Here is a 24,506-nt window from a genome sequence, read left to right as displayed (position 1 = left end):
TATGTAGCAGGGCAAGGAGTGAACAGACTGGGATCTAACTGAGTAAATGTCTCAATCTCACCTCTTGAGATCCTTCTTATGCACAGAACTGTAACAGATGGGACATTTACTCCACGTCTTCTCACTCAGTGAAAGATAGTGCAGGATGCATGCCCAGCAGAAGATGTGTCCACAACGGGTTATCTTGGCTGCAGTAGGTGGATAGAGGCATATTGGGCAAGATGGCACTTCATGGCTACAAATGCGCTGAAACAAAATGCCACCAGAAGGTTCACTGCTTGAAGAATTGATTAGGGACTGTTAAAGTTATAGGCCTCTCTACTCTCTCATCCCCATCTCTCTCATCTCTATCCCTGTACATCCTTACACTCAACATATCTTCCTAAAATTGTTTAACAATGTAGGTACATGTATGATAGTTTTTTCTTTTTTTTTGAGACGCTCCATCTCCCTGGTTCACACCATTCTCCTGCCTCAGCCTCTGCAGTAGCTGGGACTATAGGCGCCTGCCACCATGCCCAGCTAATTTTTTTCTAATTTTTTGTAGAGACGGGGTTTCACCGTGTTAGCCAAGATGGTCTCGATCTCCTGACCTTGTGATCTGCCCGCCTCGGCCTCCCAAAGTGCTGGGATTACAGGCATGAGCCACCGTGCCCAGCTTTGTATGATAGCTCTTTAAGCAAAGCATTAAGGAAACCATAATAACTGTTAAATAAAACTAATACACAACAGGTATTTTGAGGGTTCTACATTAAATAGAAAAAAATGACAAATCACTATATTCCCATTTATAAAAAAAACTTAGTATGTATGGTATGTATGCATAAAGGCCTAAAAAGGGTCTATAAGTAATCTACCAGTAATTTCCAACAGAGAACGCATTAAAGACTTCACTTTAAGTGATTAATTTTTTTTTTAATAAAACTTAAGTTTTTTTCTAATGTCATTCTCAGATGATTTTATACATTTTCACAGTAGTGAGAGTTCAAGCTTTTTTTTTTTTTTGAGACGGAGTCTCACTCTGTCGCCTAGGCTGGAGTGCAGTGGCGCGATGTCAGCTTACTGCAAGCTCCATCTCCCGGGTTCACGCCATTCTCCTGTCTCAGCCTCCCGAGTAGCTGGGACTACAGGCGCCCGCCACCGTGCCCCGCTAATTTTTTTATTTTTAGTAGAGACGGGGTTTCACCATGTTAGCCAGGATGGTCTCGATCTCCTGACCCCGTGATCCGCCCACCTCGGCCTCCCAAAGTGCTGGGATTACAGGCGTGAGCCACCACCCCTGGCAGGAGTTCAAGCTTTAAGGTCAAAAGCCCCTGCTCATAAAGAAAAAGTGCCCAACATTTTGAAATTATTCTTCTTCAACAGATACCCTACTAGGACCAACAAGGGGATACCTAGAGTTTATAACTTCAATACAAAACACATCAGTGGCTTTGAAAGTGCAACTGAAGCTGGGCATGGTGGCTCACGCCTGTAATCCCAATACTTTGGGAGGCCAAGACAGGTCAATCACTTGAAGCTGGGAGTTTGAGACAAGCCTGGACAACACGGTGGAACCCCGTCTCTAATGAAAATACAAAAATGAGCCAGGCATAGTGTTGCACGCCTGTAATCCCAGCTACTCAGGAGGCTGAGGCATGAGAATTGCTTGAACCCAAGAGGTGGAGGTTACAGTGAGCCAACATCGCGCCACTGCACTCCAGCTGCGGCGCTAGAGCAAGACTGTCTCAAAAAAAAAGAAAGAGAAAGAGGCCAGGCACGATGGCTCATGCCTGTAATCCCACCGCTCTGGGAGGCCGAGTCGGGAGGATCACCTGAGGTAAGGAATTCAAGACCAGCCTGACCAACATGAAGAAACCCCATCTCTACTAAAAAAAAAAAAAAAAAAAAAAAGATTAGCTGGGAGTGGTGGTACATGCCTGTAGTCCCAGTTACTCGGGAGGCTGAGGCAGGAGAATCGCTTGAACCTGGCAGGCAGAGGTTGCAGTGAGCCAAGATCGCACCACTGTACTCCAGCCTGGGCAACAAGAGCGAAACTCCAACTCAAAAAAAAAAAAAAAAAAGTACAACTGGGCCAGATGGAGTGGCTCATGCCTGTAACCCCAACACTTTGGGAGGCCAAGATGGGTGGATCACTTGCAGTCAGGAGTTCAAAACCAGCCTGGCCAACAAGGTGAAACCCCGTCTCTACTAAAACTACAAAAATTAGCTGGGCATACTGGCGGGCGCCTGTAATCCCAGCTCCTTAGGAGGCTGAGGCACGAGAATTGCTCGAACCCTGCAGGCAGAGGTTGCAGTGAGCCAAGATCACGCCACTATACTCCAGCCTGGGCAAAAGAGTGAGACTCTGTCTCAAAAAAGAAAAGTACAACTGTGTGGCTCATTCATGTGCCTACCTGCCACAAGGCTGAGGCCTACTTTGATAGTGATTGCTACGAATGGCTGCCAATGAAGCAGTGGCCCTGTAATGAGCCCAACCCAGGTCAGGAGGGTAAGGGGTTACTACTTCCTAGCTTACACATCTTCAGATCACAGCCTTTCATACACCATCCCTACAGGCCAGAGCCAATTAGTCACAAAATGGACTCCAGGAAGAACCAGGAACTGACCTCTGGGAAACATCTATAGAAAGCCCAGGCAGAAAAGGGTATCAAGCAGTGAACACAGCCAACAGCTGCTGCATCACCACAGTGCCTTTATTTAGTGCTCCCATTCATAGCTTATGGGCTTGGCTAAGCTACTCACCACTTGTTCCACAAAGTCCCAGTTAACTAATGTATCAGGATCAGCAAAATGAGCTGTGTAGTCTTGGTCTTCAGACACCACAAATTGGCAGCTAGAAATAGGAAAGAAGACAGGAAAAAGCTAGACTGTCAGGATCTACCAATAAACCCTCAGCAGAAACTGTCATCTATTCACTTAGAAATCAAATGCAGGCCATTAGCAGCCCTGGTTCATGAGGCACTGCACTAGGACCTCAGCCTCAGTTCTGAGCTCCGGCTCTGGAAAGAACCCAAAGACTCAGCAGGCAGAAGTCTAAATCCATGAACTGTTTTCTTCTGCTTCCAAGTCCGGCCAAATTCCCTGAAGGCATCCCTTGAACTAAAATTAACCTAGACTGTGACTCCATCAAACAGCAATAAGCCAGATTTCCTCTCTCACCCCTTAGAACCCCAGAAAATGGCTAGTCTTCAAGACAGTTGAAAAGACTGTTCTCGGCCAGGCACAGTGGCTCACACTTGTAAACCCAGCACTTGGGGAGGCCAAGGCAGGTGGATCACTTGAGGTCAGGAGTTAGAGACCAGCCTGGCCAACAGGGTGAAACCCCACCTCTACTATAAATGGAAAAATTAGGCCAGGCATGGTGGCTCACGCCTGTAATCCCAGCACTCTGGGAGGCCGAGGCAGGCGAATCACGAGGTCAGGAGATCAAGACCATCCTGGCTAACATGGTGAAACCCCGTCTCTACTAAAAATACAAAAAAAATTAGCTCGGCGTGGTAACACACGCCTGTAGTCCCAGCTACTTAGGAGGCTAAGGCAGGAGAATCACTTGAACCTGAGAGACGGAGGCTGCAGTGAGCCGAGATCACACCACTACACTCCAGCCTGGGCGACAGAGGGAGACTCTGTCACCAAAAAAAAAAAAAAAACAGAAGACTGTCATCACTATTTGAAACCAGTTCCTCAGTTCATATAAAGTACAAAATGGTTACTTCAGTCTAGATCCAAGGTCAAATCTTAAATTATGACTAAGGCCACACAAAAAGAAACAAAAGGGGATAACATTTGAGCAAATGTATGCCAAGCACTTCAACTTGTCATTCAATTTTCCCTTAAGAAATTTTCTCTTCCTGGTTGGGTGGAGTGGCTCACGCCTGTAATCCTAGCACTTTGGGAGGCCAAGGTGGGTGGATCATGAGGTCAGGAGATCAACGCCATCCTGGCTAATATGGTACAACACCGTCTCTACTAAAAATACAAAAACAAAATTAGCCAGGTGGCAAGCGCCTGTAGTCCCAGCTACTTGGGAGGCTGAGGCAGGAGAATGGCGTGAAGCTCTGGGAGGCGGAGCTTGCAGTGAGCTGAGATTGCACCACTGCACTCCAGCCTGGGCGACAGAGCAAGACAGACAGAGCAAGACTCTGTCTTTAAAAAAAAAAAAAAAAAAAAAAATTCCTCTTCCTGGCCGGGCATGGTGGCTCATGCTTGTAATCCCAGCACTTTGGGAGGCTGAGACAGGTGGATCACGAGGTCAGGAGTTCAAGACCAGCCTGGCCAATATGGTGAAACCCCGCCTCTATCAAAAAAAAAAAAAATACAAAAATTAGACGGGGGTGGTAGTACGCACCTGTAGTCCCAGCTATTCGGGAGACTGAGGCAAAAAAACTGCTTAAACCCGGGAGGCAGAGGTTGCAGTGAGCCAAGATCACACCACTGCACTCTAGCCTGGGTGACAGAGCAAGACTACATCTCAAAAAAAAAAAAAAAAAAAAAAAAAATTCCTCTTCTTTATAAAGGAAAGGCTGAATCTCAAAGCTGTTAAGTTACTTAAGGTCAAAGGCCGAAACAAGATTCAAATCTAGGTCTAATTCCAAACATGTTTTCTACCTTATCATGATACTAACACAGTTATTTAAGGATTATATTAAGTACCGAAAACATCTACCTGGAAAGTGGGTAAAAGAAAGGAAGGGCGGGGCAGTGGTGAACAGAAAAAGAACGAGACCAATTCCCTTTCTGCTTCTTTCCCACAATAGCTTAAAAAAAGCCTCTTCACAGCGGCACGACAGCTATCCGGAGAGTCCTACTTTCCCTTTCCTCTGAGGGGTAGCAATACTCACTTGGCCTGTAAAAAGAGTTCCTTGTTAAAAGGCTTATGTCCCCACTTGTTCCTCTTTCCCCAGCTACCATGTCCACTGCCTTCAAAGTGACCCGTCTGGCCACGGGGTTCAAAAGTGAAATTCAACAAGTGGTTCAGGTTGATCTTCTTAGGACCAGAGAACTGGGCAGGGCTAAACTCTGCCCGTTGAGCCTCTGCTACCTAGAGAGAATGAGAATGAATCAGTATTTCAGATTAGGATGACACTGATTTATTGCAGAAACCCAAAAAAAACCCTCCTTCTACACAGCTTAATTTTTTTTTTTTTTTCTTTGAGATGGAGTCTTACTCTGTCATCCAGGCTGGAGTGCAATGGCACGATCTCGGCTCACTGCAACCTCTGCCTCCCAGGTTCAAGTGACTCTCCTGCCTCAGCCTCCTGAGTAGCTGGGATTACAGGCGTGTGGGATTAAACCACACCCAGCTAATTTTTGTATTTTTAGTAGAGACGGGGTTTCACCATGTTGACCAGGCTGGTCTCCAACTCTTGACCTCAGGTGATCCACTCACCTCAGCCGCCTGAAGTGCTGGGATTACAGGCATGAGCCATCTCACCCAGCCAGGAAGAGGAATGAATTTTTTTTTTTTTTTTTTTTTTTTGAGACAGTCTCGCTCTGTTGCCCAGGCTGGATTGCAGTGGCGCGATCTTGGCTCAAAAAAAAAAAAAAAAAAAAAAAAAGTATGTAGCACTTCCTCTTATGCAGTCTTCCTCCTAAGACTACTTCCTGTTCTCCCGCCGTAAGTTTCCTGAGGCCTCCCCAGCCATGTTTCCTGTACAGCCTGCAGAACTGTGAGTCAATTAAGCCTCTCTTTTTCATAAATTACCCAGTCTCAGGTAGTTCTTAATAGCAATGGACTGGCCGGGCGCAGTGGCTCACGCTTGTAATCCCAGCACTTTGGGAGGCCGAGGCGAGCGGATCACGAGGTCAGGAGATCGAGACCATGGTGAAACCCCGTCTCTACTAAAAATACAAAAAAAAATTAGCCGGGCGTGGTGGCGGGCGCCTGTAGTCCCAGCTACTCGGAGAGGCTGAGGCAGGAGAATGGCGTGAACCCGGGAGGCGGAGCTTGCAGTGAGCCGAGATTGCGCCACTGCACTCCAGCCTGGATGACAGAGCGAGACTCCGTCTCAAAAAAAAAAAAAAAAAAAAAAAATAGCAATGGACTAATACAATCTTTAAAAATAAACACAAAGCTAGGCAACGGTAATGCACACCTGCACTCTCAGCCTCTCAGGAGGCTAAAGAGGGGCACTTTAGCCCAGGAATTCAAGGTTGCAGTGCACTGTGATACACCTGTGAATAGCCACTGCACTCCAGCCTGGGCAACAGGGTGAGACTCTTTGTCTAAAAAATAAAATCTAAAATTTAAAAATAAAATCAGGATGGGTGACCAGGAGTATGGGTGACCAGGAGTAGTGGCTCATGCCTGTAATCCCAGCTCTTTGGGAGGCTGAGGTAGGCGGATCACCTGAGGTCAGGAGTTCGAGACCAGCCTGGGCAATATGGTGAAACCCCCACCTCTACTGAAAATAAAAAAAAATTAGCCGGGTGCAGTGGCAGGTGCCTGAAATACCAGCTATTCGGGAGGCTGAGGCAGGATAATCACTCGAACCCGGGAGGCAGAGGCTGCAGTGAGCCAAGATTACACCATTGCACTCCAGCCTGGGCATCAACAGCAAAACTCCATTTCAAAAAAAAAAAACTAGGATGGGCGCAGTGGCTCACAACTATAATCCCAGTGCTTTAGGAGGCCAAGGAGGGAGGATCATCTGAGGCCAGGAGTTTGAGACCAGCCTAGACAACACAGGGATCCCATGTCTCTACAAAAATTTAAAAATTAGCCAGGCTTAGTGATGCATGCCTGTGGTCCTGACTCCTACTTGGAAGGCTGAGGTGGGAGGATGATTTGAGCCCAGTAGGTCAAGACTGCAGTGGGCCATGATCATGCCACTGCACTCCAGCCTGGGCGACACAGCAAGACCCTGTCTCAAAAATAATTAAATTAAAAATAATTAAATACAACTGGTGGTATACCATCCAGTCAGATAACTTCCTTTTTTATATTAACAGCCAAGCTTAAAGATAACACCACATTCTGGGCCGGGTGCCTGTAATCCCAGCACTTTGGGAGGCCGAGGTGGGCAGATCACAAGGTCAGGAGATCGAGACCAACCTGGCTAACACGGTGAAACCCCATCTCTACTAAAAATACAAAAAATTAGCCAGGCATGGTGGCGGGCACCTGTAGTCCCAGCTACTCGGGAGGCTGAGGCAGGAGAATGGCGTGAACCCGGGAGACGGAGCTGGCAGTAAGCAAGATCGCGCCACTGCACTCTAGCCTGGACAGAGCGAGACTTCGTCCCCAAAAAAAAAAAAAAAAAAAAAAGCAAACAAAAAACAAACAAAAAACGCCACATTCTGTTTGTTTGTGCAACACAGGAAGCCCAAGACTTCCAGGTCATCCCTTATTTTTCATCTCCACACGGCTCTGATCTCTTTAATCAAACAGTCTTCCACCCTTAATGCCCAAACTTAGATCTAAGAGCTTGTGCTCAGTCAACAAAATCCTCCACATTCTTAACCTTTTATCATCTTCAGCTTGTCCCAGCTGGCCCACTGTCACTTTCTCTGACACCACTCATATTTCCTGATTATCCTCGCAATACCCTGAACTCCAGGTCCTTGACCTCCTCTCTTCCAATTAGCTTGCCCCTCCCATCTCAGCCAACCACACCTACAGGTTTCCCTTCTACAGCTGTAATGTCCAATACAGCAGCCAGTAGCTAGATGTAGCTACTAAGCACTTGAAATGTGGCTGTACCACGTGGCAAACTTTTAGATTTTAGATATATTGAATTTAATATATTAAATGTATTAAAATTGACTTTTTACTTCTCCAGTGCAGGCAGCTAGAAAATGTATGATTACACACATGGCTTGATCTCCTATTAGACAGGAGTGTTCTATAGTCTAGACCAACAACCACAACCTCTTCCACTATCTTAACTTTGAGCATTCTGTTGTCCAGACAGGAATACACTCCTTCCCTAGGTTTAGTCCTGACTCCAACAATTCTTTAACCCCACTAGGACCCCCAAATCAATGATCCAACCCCTCAGATTTGGCTTAGATCCTGTGGTCCACTGGCCACTTCCTTTTTTAAATTTTTATTTATTTATTCATTTATTTATTTAGAGATGGAGTCTCACTCTGTCGCCCAAACTGGAGTGCAGTGGTGTGATCTCAGGTCACTGCACCCTCCACCTTCTGCGTTCAAGCGATTCTCCTGCCTCAGCCTCCCAAGTAACTGGGATTACAGGCGCCTGCCATCACGCCCGGCTAATTTTTGTATTTTAGTAGAGACGGAGTTTTGCCATGTTAGCCAGGCTGGTCTCAAACTCCTGGCCTCAGGAGATCCACCCTCCTTGGCCTCCCAAAGTGCTGGGATTACAGCTGTGAGCCACTGCGTCCGGCCCCATCACCCACTTCTTCACATATCTGCTGTATTCACCTGGCAAAACCTTCCCCTGATTAATTCAACTCTTTTCCTATTCCACATTAGCCCTGGAGCAGACAGACAGGGCTAACAAACACAACCACAGCAACTAGCCTCACCGAAGTAGACCCTCATGTGCCTGGAAGTACTGCAATCCTAGTACGCTTCTGCAGTCCATTCATTCCCTCACTTTCCCAGACAACTCCTTCACTCCTCAGGCTTCCAAACCTCCTCTTGGCTCACCTTATGTATTCCACTGAGAAAATAAATTGGAACAATCAGAAAAGAATTCCAACTACCTCCGACCCCACCTCCATCACCAGGCCTTGCTTTTTTTACTGGGGATGAACTGGCAGAGTTCGTATCTAAGACAACTGCTCCACTTCTCACTACATCTCAAGGACTCAAGGACATTGCTCAGCAATTCTCTTCCTTTTCCTTGCATCACTTTGCCTCTCACCAGAACCATCCCATGAACACAGACATGCTATCATTTCCCTAATCTTAAAATCCCTCAGCCAGGCGCGGTGGCTCACATCTGTAATCCCAGCACTTTGGGAGGCCGAGGCGGGCAGATCACAAGGTCAGTGACCGCCGTGGCTAACACAGTGAAACCCTGTCTCTACTAAAAATACAAAAAAAATTAGCCAGGCGTGGTGGTGGGCGCCTGTAGTCCCAGCTACTCGGGAGACTGAGGCAGAAGAATGGCGTGAACCCAACAGCGGAGGTTGCAGTGAGCCGAGATTGTGCCACTGCACTCCAGCCTGGGGAACAGAGCAAGACTCCATCTCAAAAAAAAAAAAAAAAAGAAAAAAAAAAATCCCTCAAGCTCATATTCCCTTCAAGCACCGCCTCACATCTCTGATCCCCTTTAGAGCAAAGCCACTGAAAAGTACTGTGTAAATCTGCTGTTTCTTCTTCCCATCCTCCCATTCTCTCCAATCTACATGCCATTTTCAAATCGAATGGTCAACTTTCAGTCCTATTCTTAGCCTATCAGCAACACTTGACAAAACTGATCACCTTCTGCAACACCTTTCAGCTCTCTTCCTCCTGCCCTGACCGTGCTCTCTTTTGCTGGTTTCTTATCCAGACTCAGAGGTTCAGTTCTTGAACCTAATCCGTTTTTGGAACACTCGCTCCTTAATCTATCTCACTTAGTTCCATAGCTTTAAGCACCAACTGTATGCCGACAGCTCTCTAACCTGGGTCTCTTCCTTGACTGCTGATTCACAGTTAACTACCTACCTCTACTTATATTCTGCTTATATTTATCAAATAGGAATTTCAATGTACATATAACATTTCCAAACTGAAGTTCTTTATCTCAACCCTATTCCCCGCTCCCAAAAAAACATTGTGCTCTTCTTGAATGTTCTCCATTCCAGCAAAAGGTACCTGAATTGGGCTTATGACAAAAACATTACTCATCCTTTTCCCTGCTCAGACCCCACATCTAACAAAAAGTCTTGGCTCTATATGGAAATAATGCCTCAAATCTTAACGTCTCTCACCACCTCCATCACTCACCGTCTTTCAAAGCTTCCGTCACTCTCACCAAGAATACCTTTGTAGTCTCTTAGTCTTCCTGCTTCCACTCTTCCCCTTTTTTTTTTTTTTTTTTTTGAGACGGAGTCTCGCTCTGTTGCCCAGGCTGGAGTGCAGCGGCGCGATCTCGGCTCACTGCAAGCTCCACCTCCCGGGTTCACGCCATTCTCCTGCCTCAGCCTCTCCGAGTAGCTGGGACTACAGGAGGCTGCCACCACGCCCGGCTAATTTTTTTGTATTTTTAGTAGAGACGGGGTTTCACCGTGGTCTCGATCTCCTGACCTCGTGATCCGTCCGCCTCAGCCTCCCAAAGTGCTGGGATTACAAGCGTGAGCCACCGCGCCCGGCTACACTCTTCCCCTTTAAAACTCCGAATCAGGTTACCTTACTTTTCTCCTTAAACCTTGCAATGGCTTCTCATCTCTCTGAACAAAAGCCAAAGTCTTTCAAAGCCCCACATGATCTGATCCCTTTCCTAGTCTTTGGGTACATTTCCTATTTCTCCTCCTCCACTCATGGTAGCCTACTTGCTTTACCTCAAACCAATAAAAGCACTACCACCTCCTCTCCCTTGCATGTGCTATTCCTTCAGGCTAAGACACTCTTCCTCAAAACCATATAACATGACCAGGTGTGGTGGGTGGCTCACACCTGTAATCCCAGCACTTTGGGAGGCCAAGATGAGAGGATCGCTTGAGGCCAGGAGTTCAAGAACAGCCTAGACAACACAGTGAGATCCAGTCTCTACAAAAGAAAAAGAAAAAATTAACCAGGCATGGTGGCATGCACCTGTATTTCCAGCTACTCAAAGCTGAGGTGGGAGGATCGCTTGAGCCCAGGAGGTCAAGGCTGCAGTGAGCCATGATCATGCCAATGTACTCCAGAGCAAGACCATCTTAAAACAAAACAACCATATAGTGTGCTCCCTTGCTTCTTTTAGGTCTCTCTCAAAATCCACCTCCTCAGAGAAGGTGTCCTTAAAGCACATTCTAAAACTGTTTTCCTTGTTACTCTCTATCCCTTTACTTCCCTCAGTCTACATTTTTTTGATCTGTCTTATTATATCATAATTACATAGTATGAAACGTAATTTAGGTTATTTCCCAAATTTCACAACTACAAACAAGGCAGTGAATACCCTTGTACATAAATGTCTTTATGCACTTACAGAAGCATAGCTAAGAAACTCCTAAAAGAATTTGAGACTATAGATATATGCATTTTACATTTTGCTGGATTACAAAGGCAAACGTCATTAATGTCATTTTATTACCTAAATATTCCAAAAAGTACCTCTAATTCAAGAGTGATAATAAAAAGACCATACAAATTAAGGAACCCCAAATTTGTCATAAAGGAAATTTTCCTTCCTCCAAAGAAATTTTCATAACCTTCAGGGGAAAAAAGGAGGCAAGGTTTCAAACCTGGTTAACTCTCTCAACTACTCAAGACTCCTTTGATTATCTATTCCTCTACCTCTTGTTCCCCTCCTCAACTACTGATAAAGTGGGGGGCGGGCGATGGGATCAAATCTCATGCTTATGCTCTAGAAAGGACATTCTCAAATTCCATACCTCATCTCGTCTTCCACCATTAAAAGAAGAGCTAAAGAGTTTGCTGCTGCCGCCGCCCCTTTGAGGAGGCATCTTGTTAAAAGTCTTGCTTTTCTGTGAACTGGAGCGACGGGACTGGTTGTTAAAACTTTCATTTTTGGGGTAGGAAAGTTCACGTTTGCGATTATAACGCTTGGATCCACTGGAGTTCTTTCCATCTGAAAGCAAGAAACACAAAAGAACGACTTAAGAAATGATACACTTAGCCAACTGCCCTCCACCTCCCAGCAAAACTGTGTTTAAATAAAGGTAAATAGGCCCTTTGACCACCTCCAGGAATCTGGGTTTGGGCCAAAGCATGAGTGCTTTGAGTAAGACAACACATAGTAGAGTGTTTTTTTCTTGCAATAATAAAGCCTAACAGGTCCCCTCCCTCAAAACAAACACAGTGTAGATCAAACCACATGGATTCTCAATCCATAATGTCTCTACTTTTCACAACTTAACCACTGCCCTTGTAAAAGTTCAGTCAGATAAAGTTACAGGAAATGAAACAGCCATTCTGTATTAAGGAAAAGTATTTTACCTGGTAGCAGGACAGAAGAGATTCCTTTTTAAATTACTATAACATAACCAGATTCTATACTACAAGGGGTTGTCCTAGGCCTTAGCAAATGTATTCAAAAGGCATAAAAGCAAAACCGTGTTTACGTAAACTCTAGAGGTCAAATTCAGAAGCTGTTAAATTAACAGAACAAAAGAAGTTGAGCTCTAAAAGCATACTGGGGGCTGGGCGCAATGGCTCACGCCTGTAATCCCAGCACTTTGGGAGGCCGAGTCGGGTGGATCACCTGAGGTCAGGAGTTTGAGACCAGCCCGGCCAACATGGTGAAACCCTGTCTCTATTAAAACTACAAAAAATTAGCGGGGCATGGTGGCGGGCACCTATAATCCCAGATACTTGGGAGGCTGAGGCAGGAGAATTGCTTGAACCCGGGAGGCAGAGGTTGCAGTGAGCCGAGATCGTGCCACTGTACTCCATCCAGCCTGGGCAAAGAGCAAGATTATCTCAAAAAAAAAAAAAAAAAAAAAAAAAAAAAAAAAATTTATTAAATAAATAAAAGCATATTGGATCAGCTTGAGTTATATCCTTTTTAAAAATGGCCAGCCACGGTGGCTCATGCCTGTAATCCCAGCACTTTGGGACGCTGAGGTGGGCGGATCATGAGGTCAGGAGATTGAGACCATCCTGGCTAACACGGTGAAACCCCGTCTCTACTAAAAATACAAAAAAAAAAAAAAAAAAAAATTAGCTGGGCGTGGTGGCGGGCGCCTGTAGTCCCAGCTACTCAGGAGGCTGAGGAAGAAGAATGGCGTGAACCCCGGGAGGCGGAGCTTGCAGTGAGCTGAGATCGCGCCACTGCACTCCAGCCTGGGCGACAGAGCGAGACTCCATCTCAAAAAATAAAAAATAAAAACGTTTCTTGTTTTTCTCTTCAATTATAATACATGTTCAATTCTGAAAATAGTGTAGAATAATTTAAAGTTGCCAGTATCCACAGAGCACTAATCCATTAACATTGTTTTCCATTTAATCTCCATTTTACATACGTGCCACAAATCTTACATAAAATGACAAGCACGGAAGATATATTGTTTTCTGCTTACTACTCTGTGAGCATTTTATGCATCCCTAGTCTTCAAAAGCATGATTAATTGCTGTACCCTTCTTGATCACATACTTACAGAATAATGTAACCAATCCCCCATTGTTGTATATTTAGGTGGCTTCTAATTTTTTGTTAGTTTAATATAATACCATTGGGAGTCTCTTTATACAAAGGCTTATGTGATTATGTCAAATTCTCAAAAAGTGGAATTAACAGATAAAATATGGTCATTAAAGCCATTTATATATTCCTAGGTTGCTTTCTAGAACCATTACACCAATTTATTTATACTCTAACAACATAATACTTATTTATGCACTTTATTTATTTATTTAGAGACAAGGTTTTGCTCTGTTACCCAGGCTACAGTGCAGTGGCACAATCTTGGCTCACTACAACCTCCACCTCCCAGGCTCAAGCCACCCTCCCACTTCTGCCTCCTGAGCAGCTGAGACTACAGGCACTCACCACCACGTCTGGCTGATTTTTGTGTTTTTTTGTAGAGACGGGGTTTGCCTTTGTTGCCCAGGCTGGTCTCAAACTCCAGAACTCAAGTGATCCACCTGCCTCGGCCTCCCAAGTGCTGGTATTACAGGCATGAGCCACCACTCCCAGACTATTTTTTTTTTTTTTTTTTTTTTTTGTAGAGATGGGGTCTCACTTTGTTACCCTGATTGGTTTCCAACTCCTGGACTCAAGCAATTCTGCCTCGGCCTTCCAAACTGTTAGGATTATAGGCATGAACCACCATGCCTGGTTTATCTTTTTTTTGTTTTAAACAGTCTCACTCTATTGCTCAGGCTGGAGTGCAGTGGCGAAATCTCAGCTCACTGCAACCTCTACCTCCCGGGTTCCAGCAATTCTCCTGCCTTGGCCTCCCAAGAAGCTAGGATTACAGGCATGAGCCACCACGCCTGGCTAATTCTGTATTTTTAATAGACGGTTTCGCCACATTGGCCAGGCTGGTCTCGACCTCCTGACCTCAGGTGATCCACCCACCTCGGCCTCCCAAAGTACTGGGATTAGAAGTGTGAGCCACCACACCCAGCATGTTTTTTCCCCCAGGGCAGAAAGCAGTGGTGCCATCATAGCACACTGCAGCCTCAACCTCAGCTTAGCATCTTTCCAACTCAGCCTCCCAGCTAGGACTGCAGGTGTGCACCACCACACCCAGCTAATTTTTAAATTTATTTTGAGACAGGGTCTTACTTTTGTCACCCAGGCTGGAGTGCAGTGGCATGATCTCGGCTTACTGCAGCCTCAATCTCCTGGGTTCAAGCAATCCTCCTGCCTCAGCCCCCCAAGTAGCTGAGACTCCAGGCATATACACCATTCTTGGCTTATTTTTATATTTTTGATAGAGATGGGGTTTTGCCATGTTGCCCAAACTGGTCTCAAACTCCTGAGCTCAAGTGATCCACCAGCTTCAGCCTCCCAAGGTGCTGGGATTACAGGCGTGAGCCACCAAGCCTGGCCTAATTTGTTAATTTTTTTGTGCAGACAGGGTCTCACTATGTTGCCCAGGCTGGTCTCAAGCTCCTGGGCTCAGGCGATCCTCCAGGCTCAGGTGATCTTCCCACTTCAGCCTCCCAAAGTGCTGGGATTATAAGCATGAGCCATGGGGTCTGGCCCCACTTTTATCTTATTACAATGATTCTCAATCGTGCCAGTTCATAGGAATCACACAGATGAGCTTCTACGGAATTCCTATGCTCAGGCCTCACCCTCTAAGATTCTGATAGAAGTATACAAAAGTACCTGTCTGCAGACCTGTAATATTATCTGACTAATTTTTAAACTTAGAAAAAAATATTTCTTGATAAGTATAATCACCAGCTTTTTATAGCAGGCTAAATAAATTCAAGGTTAAACAATGCCTCAGAAAGAAGAAAACGTAATAAATCAGAGACCAAATTTTGAAAGCAACCACTTCACGCCCATAGTCTGTCAACCGCACTGAATAAATGAGATGTCATTCTCTCCAAACCTGACCCCTAAAACCTGGGAGTCAATCTAAACCATGTGAAATGGCAGCAATGTAAACAGAACAGTCACAGAAACAGGTTAGGTTCACTCCTACCAGTTACCCTTAAATCCTGCTTACGGACAGTGACCCTTACCTTAGTTACAATTTAAGGCCAGGCATGGTGGCTCGTGCCTGTAATTCCAGCACTTTGGGAGGCCAAGGCAGGCAGATCACATGAGGCCAGAAGTTCGAGACCAGCCTGGCCAACATGGTGAAGCCCCATCTTTACTAAAAATACAAAAATTAGACAGGTGTGGTGCCACACACCTGTAATCCCACCTACTTGGGAGGCTAAGGCATGAGAATCATTTGAACCCGGGAGGCAGAGGTTGCAGTGAGCTGAAATCATGCCACTGCACTCCAGCCTGGGCAGCAGAGTGAGACTCTGTCTCAAAAAACAGAGTTAGAACTTAAAAACTAAACTTTTATCTATTACTTCAGTTAGCAACAGTTAGTGTCAAACATGGCACTAACAGTAACAATTAGCAAAGTTTCGGCACTGGACTTGGTGGCTCATGCCGGTTATCTCAACACTTTGGGAAGCCAAAGCAAGAGGATCATCTGAGTCCACAAGTTTGAGACCAGCCTGGGCAACATAGTAAGACCCCATCTCTACAAAAAATTTAAAAATTAGCTCAATGTGGTGGCACACACCTGCAGTCCTAGCTGAGAGGCTGAGTTGGGAGGAATGCTTAAGCCAAGGTTGAGACTGTAGTGTGCTATGATGGCACCACTGCTCTCCACCCTGGGCTACAGAGTGAGCCTCTGTCTCAAAAAAAGAAAAAGTCCAGGCACGGTGGCTCACGCCTGTAATCCCAGCACTTTGGGAGGCTGAGGCGGGTAGATCACGACGTCAGGAGATCGAGACCATCCTGGCTAACATGGTGAAACCCCCGTCTCTACTAAAAATACAAAAAATTAACCAGGCGTGGTGGTGGGCTCCTGTATTCCCGGCTACTCAGGAGGCTGAGGCAGGAGAATGGCGTGAACCCAGGAGGCGGAGCTTGCAGTGAGCCAAGATTGCACCACTGCACTCCAGCCTGGACAACAGAGTGAGACTCCGTCTCAAAAAAAAAAAAAGAAAAAGATAAACCAGGCACAGTGGTTCAAGAGTTCAAGGATCTCTTAAGCCAAGGAGTTCAAGGTTTCAGTCAGTTATGTTTGCACCACTGCATGCCAGCCTAAGTGACAGAGCAAGAGCTTGTCTCTAAAAAAAATAAATAAATAAAAATAAAGGCCGGGCGCGGTGGCTCATGCCTGTAATCCCAGCACTTTGGGAGGCCGAGGCGGGCGGATCACGAGGTCAGGAGATCGAGACCATCCTGGCTAACACGGTGAAACCCTGTCTCTACTAAAAAATACAAAAAAATTAGCCGGGCGAGGTGGCGGGCACCTGTAGTCCCAGCTACGCGGGAGGCTGAGGCAGGAGAATGGCGTGAACCCTGGGGGATGGAGCCTGCAGTGAGCTGAGATCGCGCCACTGCACTCCAGCCTGGGTGAAAGAGCGAGACTCCTTCTCAAAAAAAATAAATAAATAAATAAAAATAAAAAAAATAAAAAATAAAATAAAAATAAAAAAATTTAAAAAATTAAAAAATAAAGCCAGGCACGATGGCTCATGCCTGTAATCTCAGCACTTTGGGAGGCCAAAGCAGGTGGATCACGAAGTCAGGAGATAGAGACCATCCTGGCTAACATGGTGAAACCCTGTCTCTACTAAAAATACAAAAAATTCGCCGGGCATGGTGGCGGCACCTATAGTCCCAGCTGCTCGGGAGGCTGAGGCAGGAGAAAGGTGTGAACCCGGGAGGCGGGGCTTGCAGTAAGCGGAGATCGCGCCACTGCATTCCAGCCTGGGCAACAGAGTGAGACTCTGTCTCAAAAAAAAAAAAAAAAAGAAAGAAAACTCAGGGCATGCAGAACCCCAGCTAACTTAGCCACATTCTCTTGCTTTGCTTTCCTTAACTCCATTTCATCACCTCAAGCAAAGGAGATTCTACGAGGATAGGTACATAAAGAAAACACATATCCCCCAACCTCATTATCAAAGACTGTTTCAGATGATCCTGGACCCTACCTGTTTGACCCTAACTGCTGCTTTCAAGATGCACCTCATGGTTTGCACAGATTTCGGTAAAGCCAGATTCTACATGGCAAGGGCTTATTAAGAAAGTAAACTGGCCAGACGCAGTGGCTCATGCCTATAATCCCAATGCTTTGGGAGGCCGAGGCAGGTGGATCACCTGAGGTCAGGAGTTCAAGACCAGCCTGACCAACATGGAGAAACCCCGTCTCTACTAAAAATACAAAAAATTAGCTGGGTGTGGTGGTACATGCCTGTAATCCCAGCTACTTGGGGGACTGAGGCAGGAGAATAGCTTAAACCCGGGAGGTGGAGGTTGCGGTGAGGCCGAGATTGCACCACTGCACTCCAGCCCGGGCAACAAGAGCAAAACTCTGTCTCAAAAAAAAAAAAAAAAAGAAAAAAAGAAAGTAAACTGGCACTCAGCAAGAAGACTGTCTTCATTTCTTCACTTATTACCACACTGGCAAGGAAACAGTTTCATAATGCTTACAGAAATGCTCTCTGATAGACAGTAAACTGCTCATTTCCAAAACACATAACAACTGACCACATCATGATTAGTGATTTTAGTTGCCAAAATCAACTCGTTTCTCTTGTCTTCCACTTACCTAAGGGTATGAAGACAGACATGTCAAGTGAGAGACTGGCTCTTATCTCTAGACCCAGGCAACAGGCAGCTAAAGGTTGAAGGTACCATCAGGCCTGGGACCCAGCGATAAAATTCAGAGTATTATTTCTGAAATGTTTTGTGGACAATTTGCCAGGATATACATGGGAAAAACTCGAGGGTAGAACAGGAGTGATAAGATGATCCACTTTAGATTTTGGAAAACAGAAAAAATGTCAAGTTCCTGGGAGAAGGAACTATGGGTGAAGTTTTAAATCTCAGAGTGGTGGTTCTCAATCCTGGCTGCACACCAGAATCACTTGCACAGACTTTTTAAATTATGAATGCCCAGGACCCACGGGTCCAATCTAGGCTTAAAGAATCAGAAAAAGGCCATGCACAGTGGCTCATGCCTGTAACCCCAGCACGTTGGGAGGCTAAGGTGGGAGGATCACTTGAAGCCAGGAATTTGAGACCAGCCTGGGCAACATGGTAAGACCCCCATCTCTACCAAAAAAAAAAAAAAAAAATTCCTAGGAAGGGGCCCCACATACCCCTAATGTTTTTGGTTTTTTTTTTTTTTAAGTTTCTCACGAGGTCAGGAGTTTGAGACCAGCCTGGCCAACATGGTGAAACCCCATCTCTACTAAAAATACAAAAATTAGGCCGGTGTGGTGGTGGACACCTGTAATCCCGCTACTCAGGAGGCTGAGGCAGAAGAATTGCTTAAACCCAGAAGGCAGAGGTTAAAGTGAGCTGAGATCACGCCACTGAACTCCAGCCTGGGTGACAGAGCAAGACTCTGTCTTGAGAGAGAAAAAAAAAAAAAAAAGTTCCTGAGGAGATTCTGATGCACAGCCACCACTGAGAACAACTGCCAAGAACTACTGTCAAGACACATTCCAAAATGGACAAGACCACTAAACTCAGGATCCGGAGTCAACAAATAAATGACTTAAAAACTTAACCCAGCTTCTCAGTTGTTCCACATTTCCCTAATGGAAAGGTCTCCACCAAGTAGCAGTAGTTATATCTCAGCCTCCCCCCATTACCAAATTAAGGGCCACAAGTTTTTCACAGTTAAATTACTTGGCATCCTCATTTCTAGCTCTAGTTCTAACTGGTGGCTCAGCCTAGAGGTCAGAATACCAGTCAGCAAGTTTCTGCTGCTGATTCATGCTGTAATCACAAGCAAGTTGCTTACCCATCATCCAGAGTAGTTGACAAGCACCTCCAGAGGGGCAACATATGGCCTTACTACAGAATCAACTGACAACAAACTGAATCCAGCTGAAATTAGTAATTCTGAATGAAAGGAAGAGAGAGGTGGTATCAGGAATGATGCACATGCCAGTAAGTTATCTGCTTGCTAAGTGTGATTATACAAAGCTTACGGAAAAATACCGCCTAGGACTTCATAAAAATTTACTTGGACGAATCACTCTTAACACTACTAAGCCTCTATTTTCTGATCTGTGAAATAGGGCTAATACTCTACCATACTTTCTCATAGCATCATGAGGATTAAGAAAGAAAACTTCTGTAAAATGCCTACCATAGTGGCTGACACATAGTTTTACTATGATTTGAAAGCCTATCATTAATAAATCCAAATCATTCCTGTCAAGAGCACCCACTAGACTTCCAACGAAGCCATATAAACCAAGGAATCCAGCCAACGGGCCCTGAAATTCTTTTAATTTCTCTAAGTGGTTTTACTGAAGGCTTCAAATCACCTCTATTTTCAAAACCATTAAAATCTCCAGGTCCATTTACAGGTCAGAGGCATTCTTCAAGGCAGATTACCACTAGTAACCTGGTTTCTGGTACCAGAATAACAGGAAGAATGCCAGGGCAGTGCTTCATACCACCAACCTCAAAATAACTGCCTCATAATACCTGACCTTCCCTTAACCTCCCTGGCAGTTCTGTCCGCCCAGCGGGATGGGACAAGAGCCTGGTTCCTGGCCAGGGTCCACTATCTGCCCATAAACGGCCTACCTTCTCTCTTGCTTCTCTTTGCTCCCTCTAAATGACTTTCCCCACTTTCTAACCACCTTCTCTCCTCTGAGCTATATTCAAGGGATATTTACTGCTGCATGTTCTCAGAAATACCTATTAACACTACTGGAATGAAGCTGTAGGAATATAATCAAGAAAAGGAATGTTACATAAATGTTCGGGCAATTAGCCCAGGCAAAGAAACTGTGGTATGTGACTCTAGCTGGAAAGATCAAGAAAATCCTGGTAGCCAAATTTACATATTTCCTGTGCACAAATGAAGGGCAAATTTAAGCCAGCCACTGGAACAAAATCTCAAAATTAATCATGTAGCTAGGAAGCGAATGGCCATTAATGACAGTTTACAGAGTAGAAACCAAAGGGCTTTCTTCCACATGAGGTAGAAAAGGGGGAGAAAAAAAGTGACTTAAATATTTGAATACTGAAAACTCTTGCTCTTTTCACCTTGACAAAAGATAGACAAACTATCTTTTCACCTTACGCTTCTTGCTTTCCCTTCAACTCAGTACTCTGTAATTCAAGAGGTCCTTTCAATGATTCCCAGCAGAATCAAGTATATGATGTGTTCAGCTTATGAGATACTGCAGAAATCTTTTTATGGGATTATGCAGAGCTTGAGTGTACCTTTTTGTTAGAGCAACCATCTCATCATGAAGTTACTGCATCAGAGTTCCTGAGTATCTGTTGTAGTAGCACTGGCCTTAGCTGTTATGCTCCTAAGGCAGCTTAGTTTCAACTTTAAAAATCAGCCAATATCCAGAGTTTCCTAATCTTTTAATCTCCACATATTCTGCCTTTTAATTCATTCCTAAATACAAGCAGTGGATTATGGCTAGTGAAGAAGCATGGATTTGGCTACAAAGCCCATCCTTCCTTGCTAAGGGAACACGCACAACAGAAGCCAGAAAAGCAGACACCAGCAGTAGCAAACATGGTCAAGCTTTCTAACACACACATTAAAAAAAAACGAACGCTGCCTCAAGGCACACATGTGTATTCGTAAAATCTAACAAAGGTCCTTTACATGAGGTTTTGTTTTTTTAGACGGGCTGGAGTGCAATGGTGTGATCTTGGCTCACTGCAACCTCCGCCTCCTGGTTTCAAGGGATTCTCCTGCCCCAGCCCCCCGAGTAGCTGGGATTACAGGTGCGCACCACCACGCTGTACTAATTTTCTGTATTTTTAGTAGAGACGGGGCTTCACCATGTTGGCCAGGCTGGTCTCAAACTCCTGAACTCAGATGATCCACCTGCCTCGGCCTCCCAAAGTGCTGGGATTACAGGCGTGAGCCACCGCACCCAGCCTACATGAGTTTTTACAGAAGTTTTCTTGTTTTGAGACGGAGTCTCGCTCTGCCACCCAGGCTAGAATGCAGTGGAGTGATCATGGCTCACTGCAACCTTGAACTTCTGGGTTTAAGTGCCCTTCCTCTTCCCCCGCCCCAGCCTCTTCACAGCTGGGACTACAGGTGTGTGCCACCACGCCCGGCTCATTTATTTTTTTGTAGGACAGGGTCTCGAACTCCTGGGCTCAAGCAATCGGCCTGCCTCAGCCTCCCGAAGTGCTGGGATTATAGCCACCCAGCCCATTTGAAATGTTAACAATGACAAATATTTGCTTTGATCAAACTACTGTAGAATTCTGTATCATCTTGTTGGGTAATCAGGGTTAATTCCACTAACCAATATATTCAAAGTGAAGGACATGGCAGTAAAATTGCTTAAATACCTGTTTGTTTTATTTTGAGTTGTCACAAGCTTTCACCTACTGCTAAGAAATAAGGCATTTATTGCAACTGACTAATGAATGTATGTTAATGGCTTAAAGGGGAGCACCAGAAAAATTAGTTGAGAATTCAGACAGTTGGAGAACCAAATCCTTAACACACATCTGGGAATAGAATGCAAAAATAAACTTATTTATCAATTGCTTTGAACAGACCACTCTAAACCAGTTCCAACACTGACCAAAAGGACTGGTTACCTTCTATCTTTTGAGGGATCTATGGCAAAGCTACGCATGTGCAGAACTGCAAAATCAGTCTGCATACATACCATTTCCTGACATGGCCCGAGAACCCATATTCCTAATGGTCTCACACCAGGTAAACAAGTTTGCCATATCCAGCAGGTGAACTCTGAGTGAGTTAGTAGACCTCACAATTTTTTTTTGTTGTTTGGTTTAAGTCAGCCTTAGTTTTCTTACTTTTTAGAGATGGGGTCTCTGTTACTCAGGCTGGATGATATGCAGTGTCGTGATACAGCTCACCGCAGCCTCAACTTCCTTGAGCTTAAGTGATCCTCCCCCCTTACCCTTCCGAGTAGGTAGGGTTACAGGTGTGTGCCACCACACTCGGCTAATTTTTTTTTTCTTATGGAGACAAGGGTCTTACTATCTTGCCCAAGCTGGTGTGAAACTCCTGGGCTCAAGCTATCCTCCCACCTCAGCCTCCCAAAGTGTTCGGATTACAGGCATGAGCCACCGCGCCCGGTCTCACTCTTACAGTTTTTTTAATCTTGAAAAGTTTTAAACTGGACCTCCACATTTAGGGACTTCAAATATTTCCCTCTCTGCCACAACATCCCCACTGTCACTGAAAACACCTTCCTATTACTGCTAATGTAACTGAAATACAAAAGAGCAGAGATTAGTACAAACTTTGAAATAAAATGAAGAACACTGGACTCTAGCCTCTGCCAACTCCTAACATCCTACCTGCTCATTTTATTCCTTCTTTAAATATGAACAATTTCACTCTGGTAGACAAGTCAGTGACTGGCACAGTGAAAACAGAGGTAAAAACTTCACCTAGTACTTGGCACATGGTAAGCCCTCAATTAAAGGTAGCTATTATCATCATCATGGTCATAATATTGTGAGACTCGATTACAGAAATAAAACCTTCCCTGCTAAAGGACAATCCTACAGTCCAACACACAACAATAGACATTATGTGTATTTGGTGCAAAACAGACGTCAGATACCCTAAGACTTTAGTTCATTTGTTTTGTTTTTAATTTGTTTTTTAAGTTTATTTAATTATATTACCTCCACCTACCTTTACAAGTAAGTAAACGCGGGGCATTCACTCAAGGTCTGGCAAACTGAGACCCAAAAAGACTGAATTCACACTCTGCGCTCTTAACCCCACAATGAATAGCCACTGAAGGATGAGTTCCTCTTCAACAGAGGAATGGATCTGGGACCAGGTTACTAAATAAAGAGATATGAGTTTGAAACGTCCTTGGGCCCCACTCACTCGTCTAAACTTGAACACTGTCCAATCAATGTTAATTCAACATTAAAGGGTAGAACAACTTACTGGTTTTAGGAGTGTGGACTGATGAGTCACACAAACCAGGTCTTAAGGCCTGCTATGAGCCAAATACTAGCTGGGTGACCTTACCCTTTCTCATCACATGTAAAATGCGGATAAGAACAGCACCTGCTTAATCGAGCAGTTTTGCGTATTAATGTAAATGATCCACGTAAACCACGCAGCACAGCGCTCATTAATATAACTGTAAATAATGAGAGCCATGGAAAAGGGCAGGTAGAAGCTATAAAAGAAAGTGGAGCCTGTCCCCGAGTAACCCAGCCGACAAGAGAGCAACGACTCTCCCAAGAAGCAGGGGCAGTCGCCCCCGCCCACTGCCGCAGGCCCGCCCTTACCGCTCTTGGGTTTAGACTCGCCGGCCGGCCCCGCCGACGCGGAGCGGGGCGGCTGTTGCCCTTTGCTGCTGCCCGAAGAGGCGGAGGAGCTGTTGGAGCCGCTGTTCTTGTCCATGTCGGAGGCGGTGGCGGCGGCGTTGGGGGAGCTCAGCGGCATCAACGGGGGCCTCGGCGGCGACGGCGGTCGGAGCGGAGCGGGCGCGGCGGGGACCCAGGCTCATGGCGTTCAGGGCCGGCGGGGGTCGGCGGCGGCAGCGGTTCTCGGCCTTCATGGCGACATTTTTCCCTGTTTCCTTCCTTGGTTTCTCAAACTAGGAAGAGAAGCGGCGGACGGGGCTGTTAAGCCCGGCAGCAGCGGCGACCTAGGACGAGGAGGCCGGGGCTTGGGAGTCCGGGCCGGGCCTGGCGGGGCGGAGGCTGCGGGGGAAGGGGAGGCGAGGGAGGGTGCGCGAGCCCCGCCGGCCGGCCAGCCGGACACGCTCTCCCGCCGCGAGGCAAGGGAGAGGGCTGGCTGTCTTGGTGTCGGGGACCAGTGTCTCCGACACAGCGACGGATACTCGCCCCTGGGCCGAGGCCGACCTGCTCCGAGAATGGCGACGAGTCGCCAAACAGCATCTCAAAAAACCCGGATGGACTATATATATAGTGGAGAGGGGGTGAGGTATTCTGGGAAATGTAGTTTTTGCCTACATCCGGGTCTCGTGGGTTTTATTTATTTTTTTTTTTTTATTTCCTACCCCACCTCCGCCCCAACCCCACTGTGAGGGCATTCAAAATAATGGGACTTGCAGTTGCTCCAAGTCCAGGTTTTTCATTTAGTACACTAAAAATACAGTAACGATGATAACATACACTAATAATAATGTAGCCAAACGTTGGAATACCTGTGGAACTCCTTTATAGACTCGTTTGATTTATGTTTCTTTTTTGAGACGGAGTCTC

The 24,506-nt window shown here is 45.6% G+C and overlaps 1 protein-coding gene across 11 annotated transcripts in view; it reads right to left on the bottom strand.

Annotated features, from left to right (window-relative positions):
- The window catches only part of RNF10 (ring finger protein 10), a 44,431-nt gene extending 20,225 nt beyond the window's left edge, over positions 1–24,206 (bottom strand). For 2 of the 11 annotated variants that reach the window (XM_063614667.1, XM_063614668.1), the window contains exons 1-6: positions 23,565–24,165; positions 11,503–11,699; positions 10,580–10,672; positions 4,845–5,044; positions 2,746–2,836; positions 62–246 (exon numbers count right to left, since the gene is read on the bottom strand). In XM_063614667.1, the coding sequence (XP_063470737.1) occupies positions 62–246; positions 2,746–2,836; positions 4,845–5,044; positions 10,580–10,672; positions 11,503–11,699; positions 23,565–23,721 (923 nt within the window). In that variant the 5' untranslated portion in view covers positions 23,722–24,165. Of the gene's footprint in view, positions 1–61; positions 247–2,745; positions 2,837–4,844; positions 5,045–10,579; positions 10,673–11,502; positions 11,700–19,074; positions 19,181–23,564 lie in introns of those variants that run through there. The other 9 variants (XM_063614663.1, XM_063614662.1, XM_063614664.1 and 6 more) reach the window with 9 other exon arrangements.
- Between the last annotated feature and the right edge of the window lie 300 nt (positions 24,207–24,506).

The sequence above is a fragment of the Symphalangus syndactylus genome, chromosome 13 (genome assembly GCF_028878055.3).
Source record: "Symphalangus syndactylus isolate Jambi chromosome 13, NHGRI_mSymSyn1-v2.1_pri, whole genome shotgun sequence".
Taxonomy (NCBI): domain Eukaryota; kingdom Metazoa; phylum Chordata; class Mammalia; order Primates; family Hylobatidae; genus Symphalangus; species Symphalangus syndactylus.
Note: the sequence above shows the minus strand (reverse complement) of the source record. Positions and strands in the feature narration are given on the sequence as shown.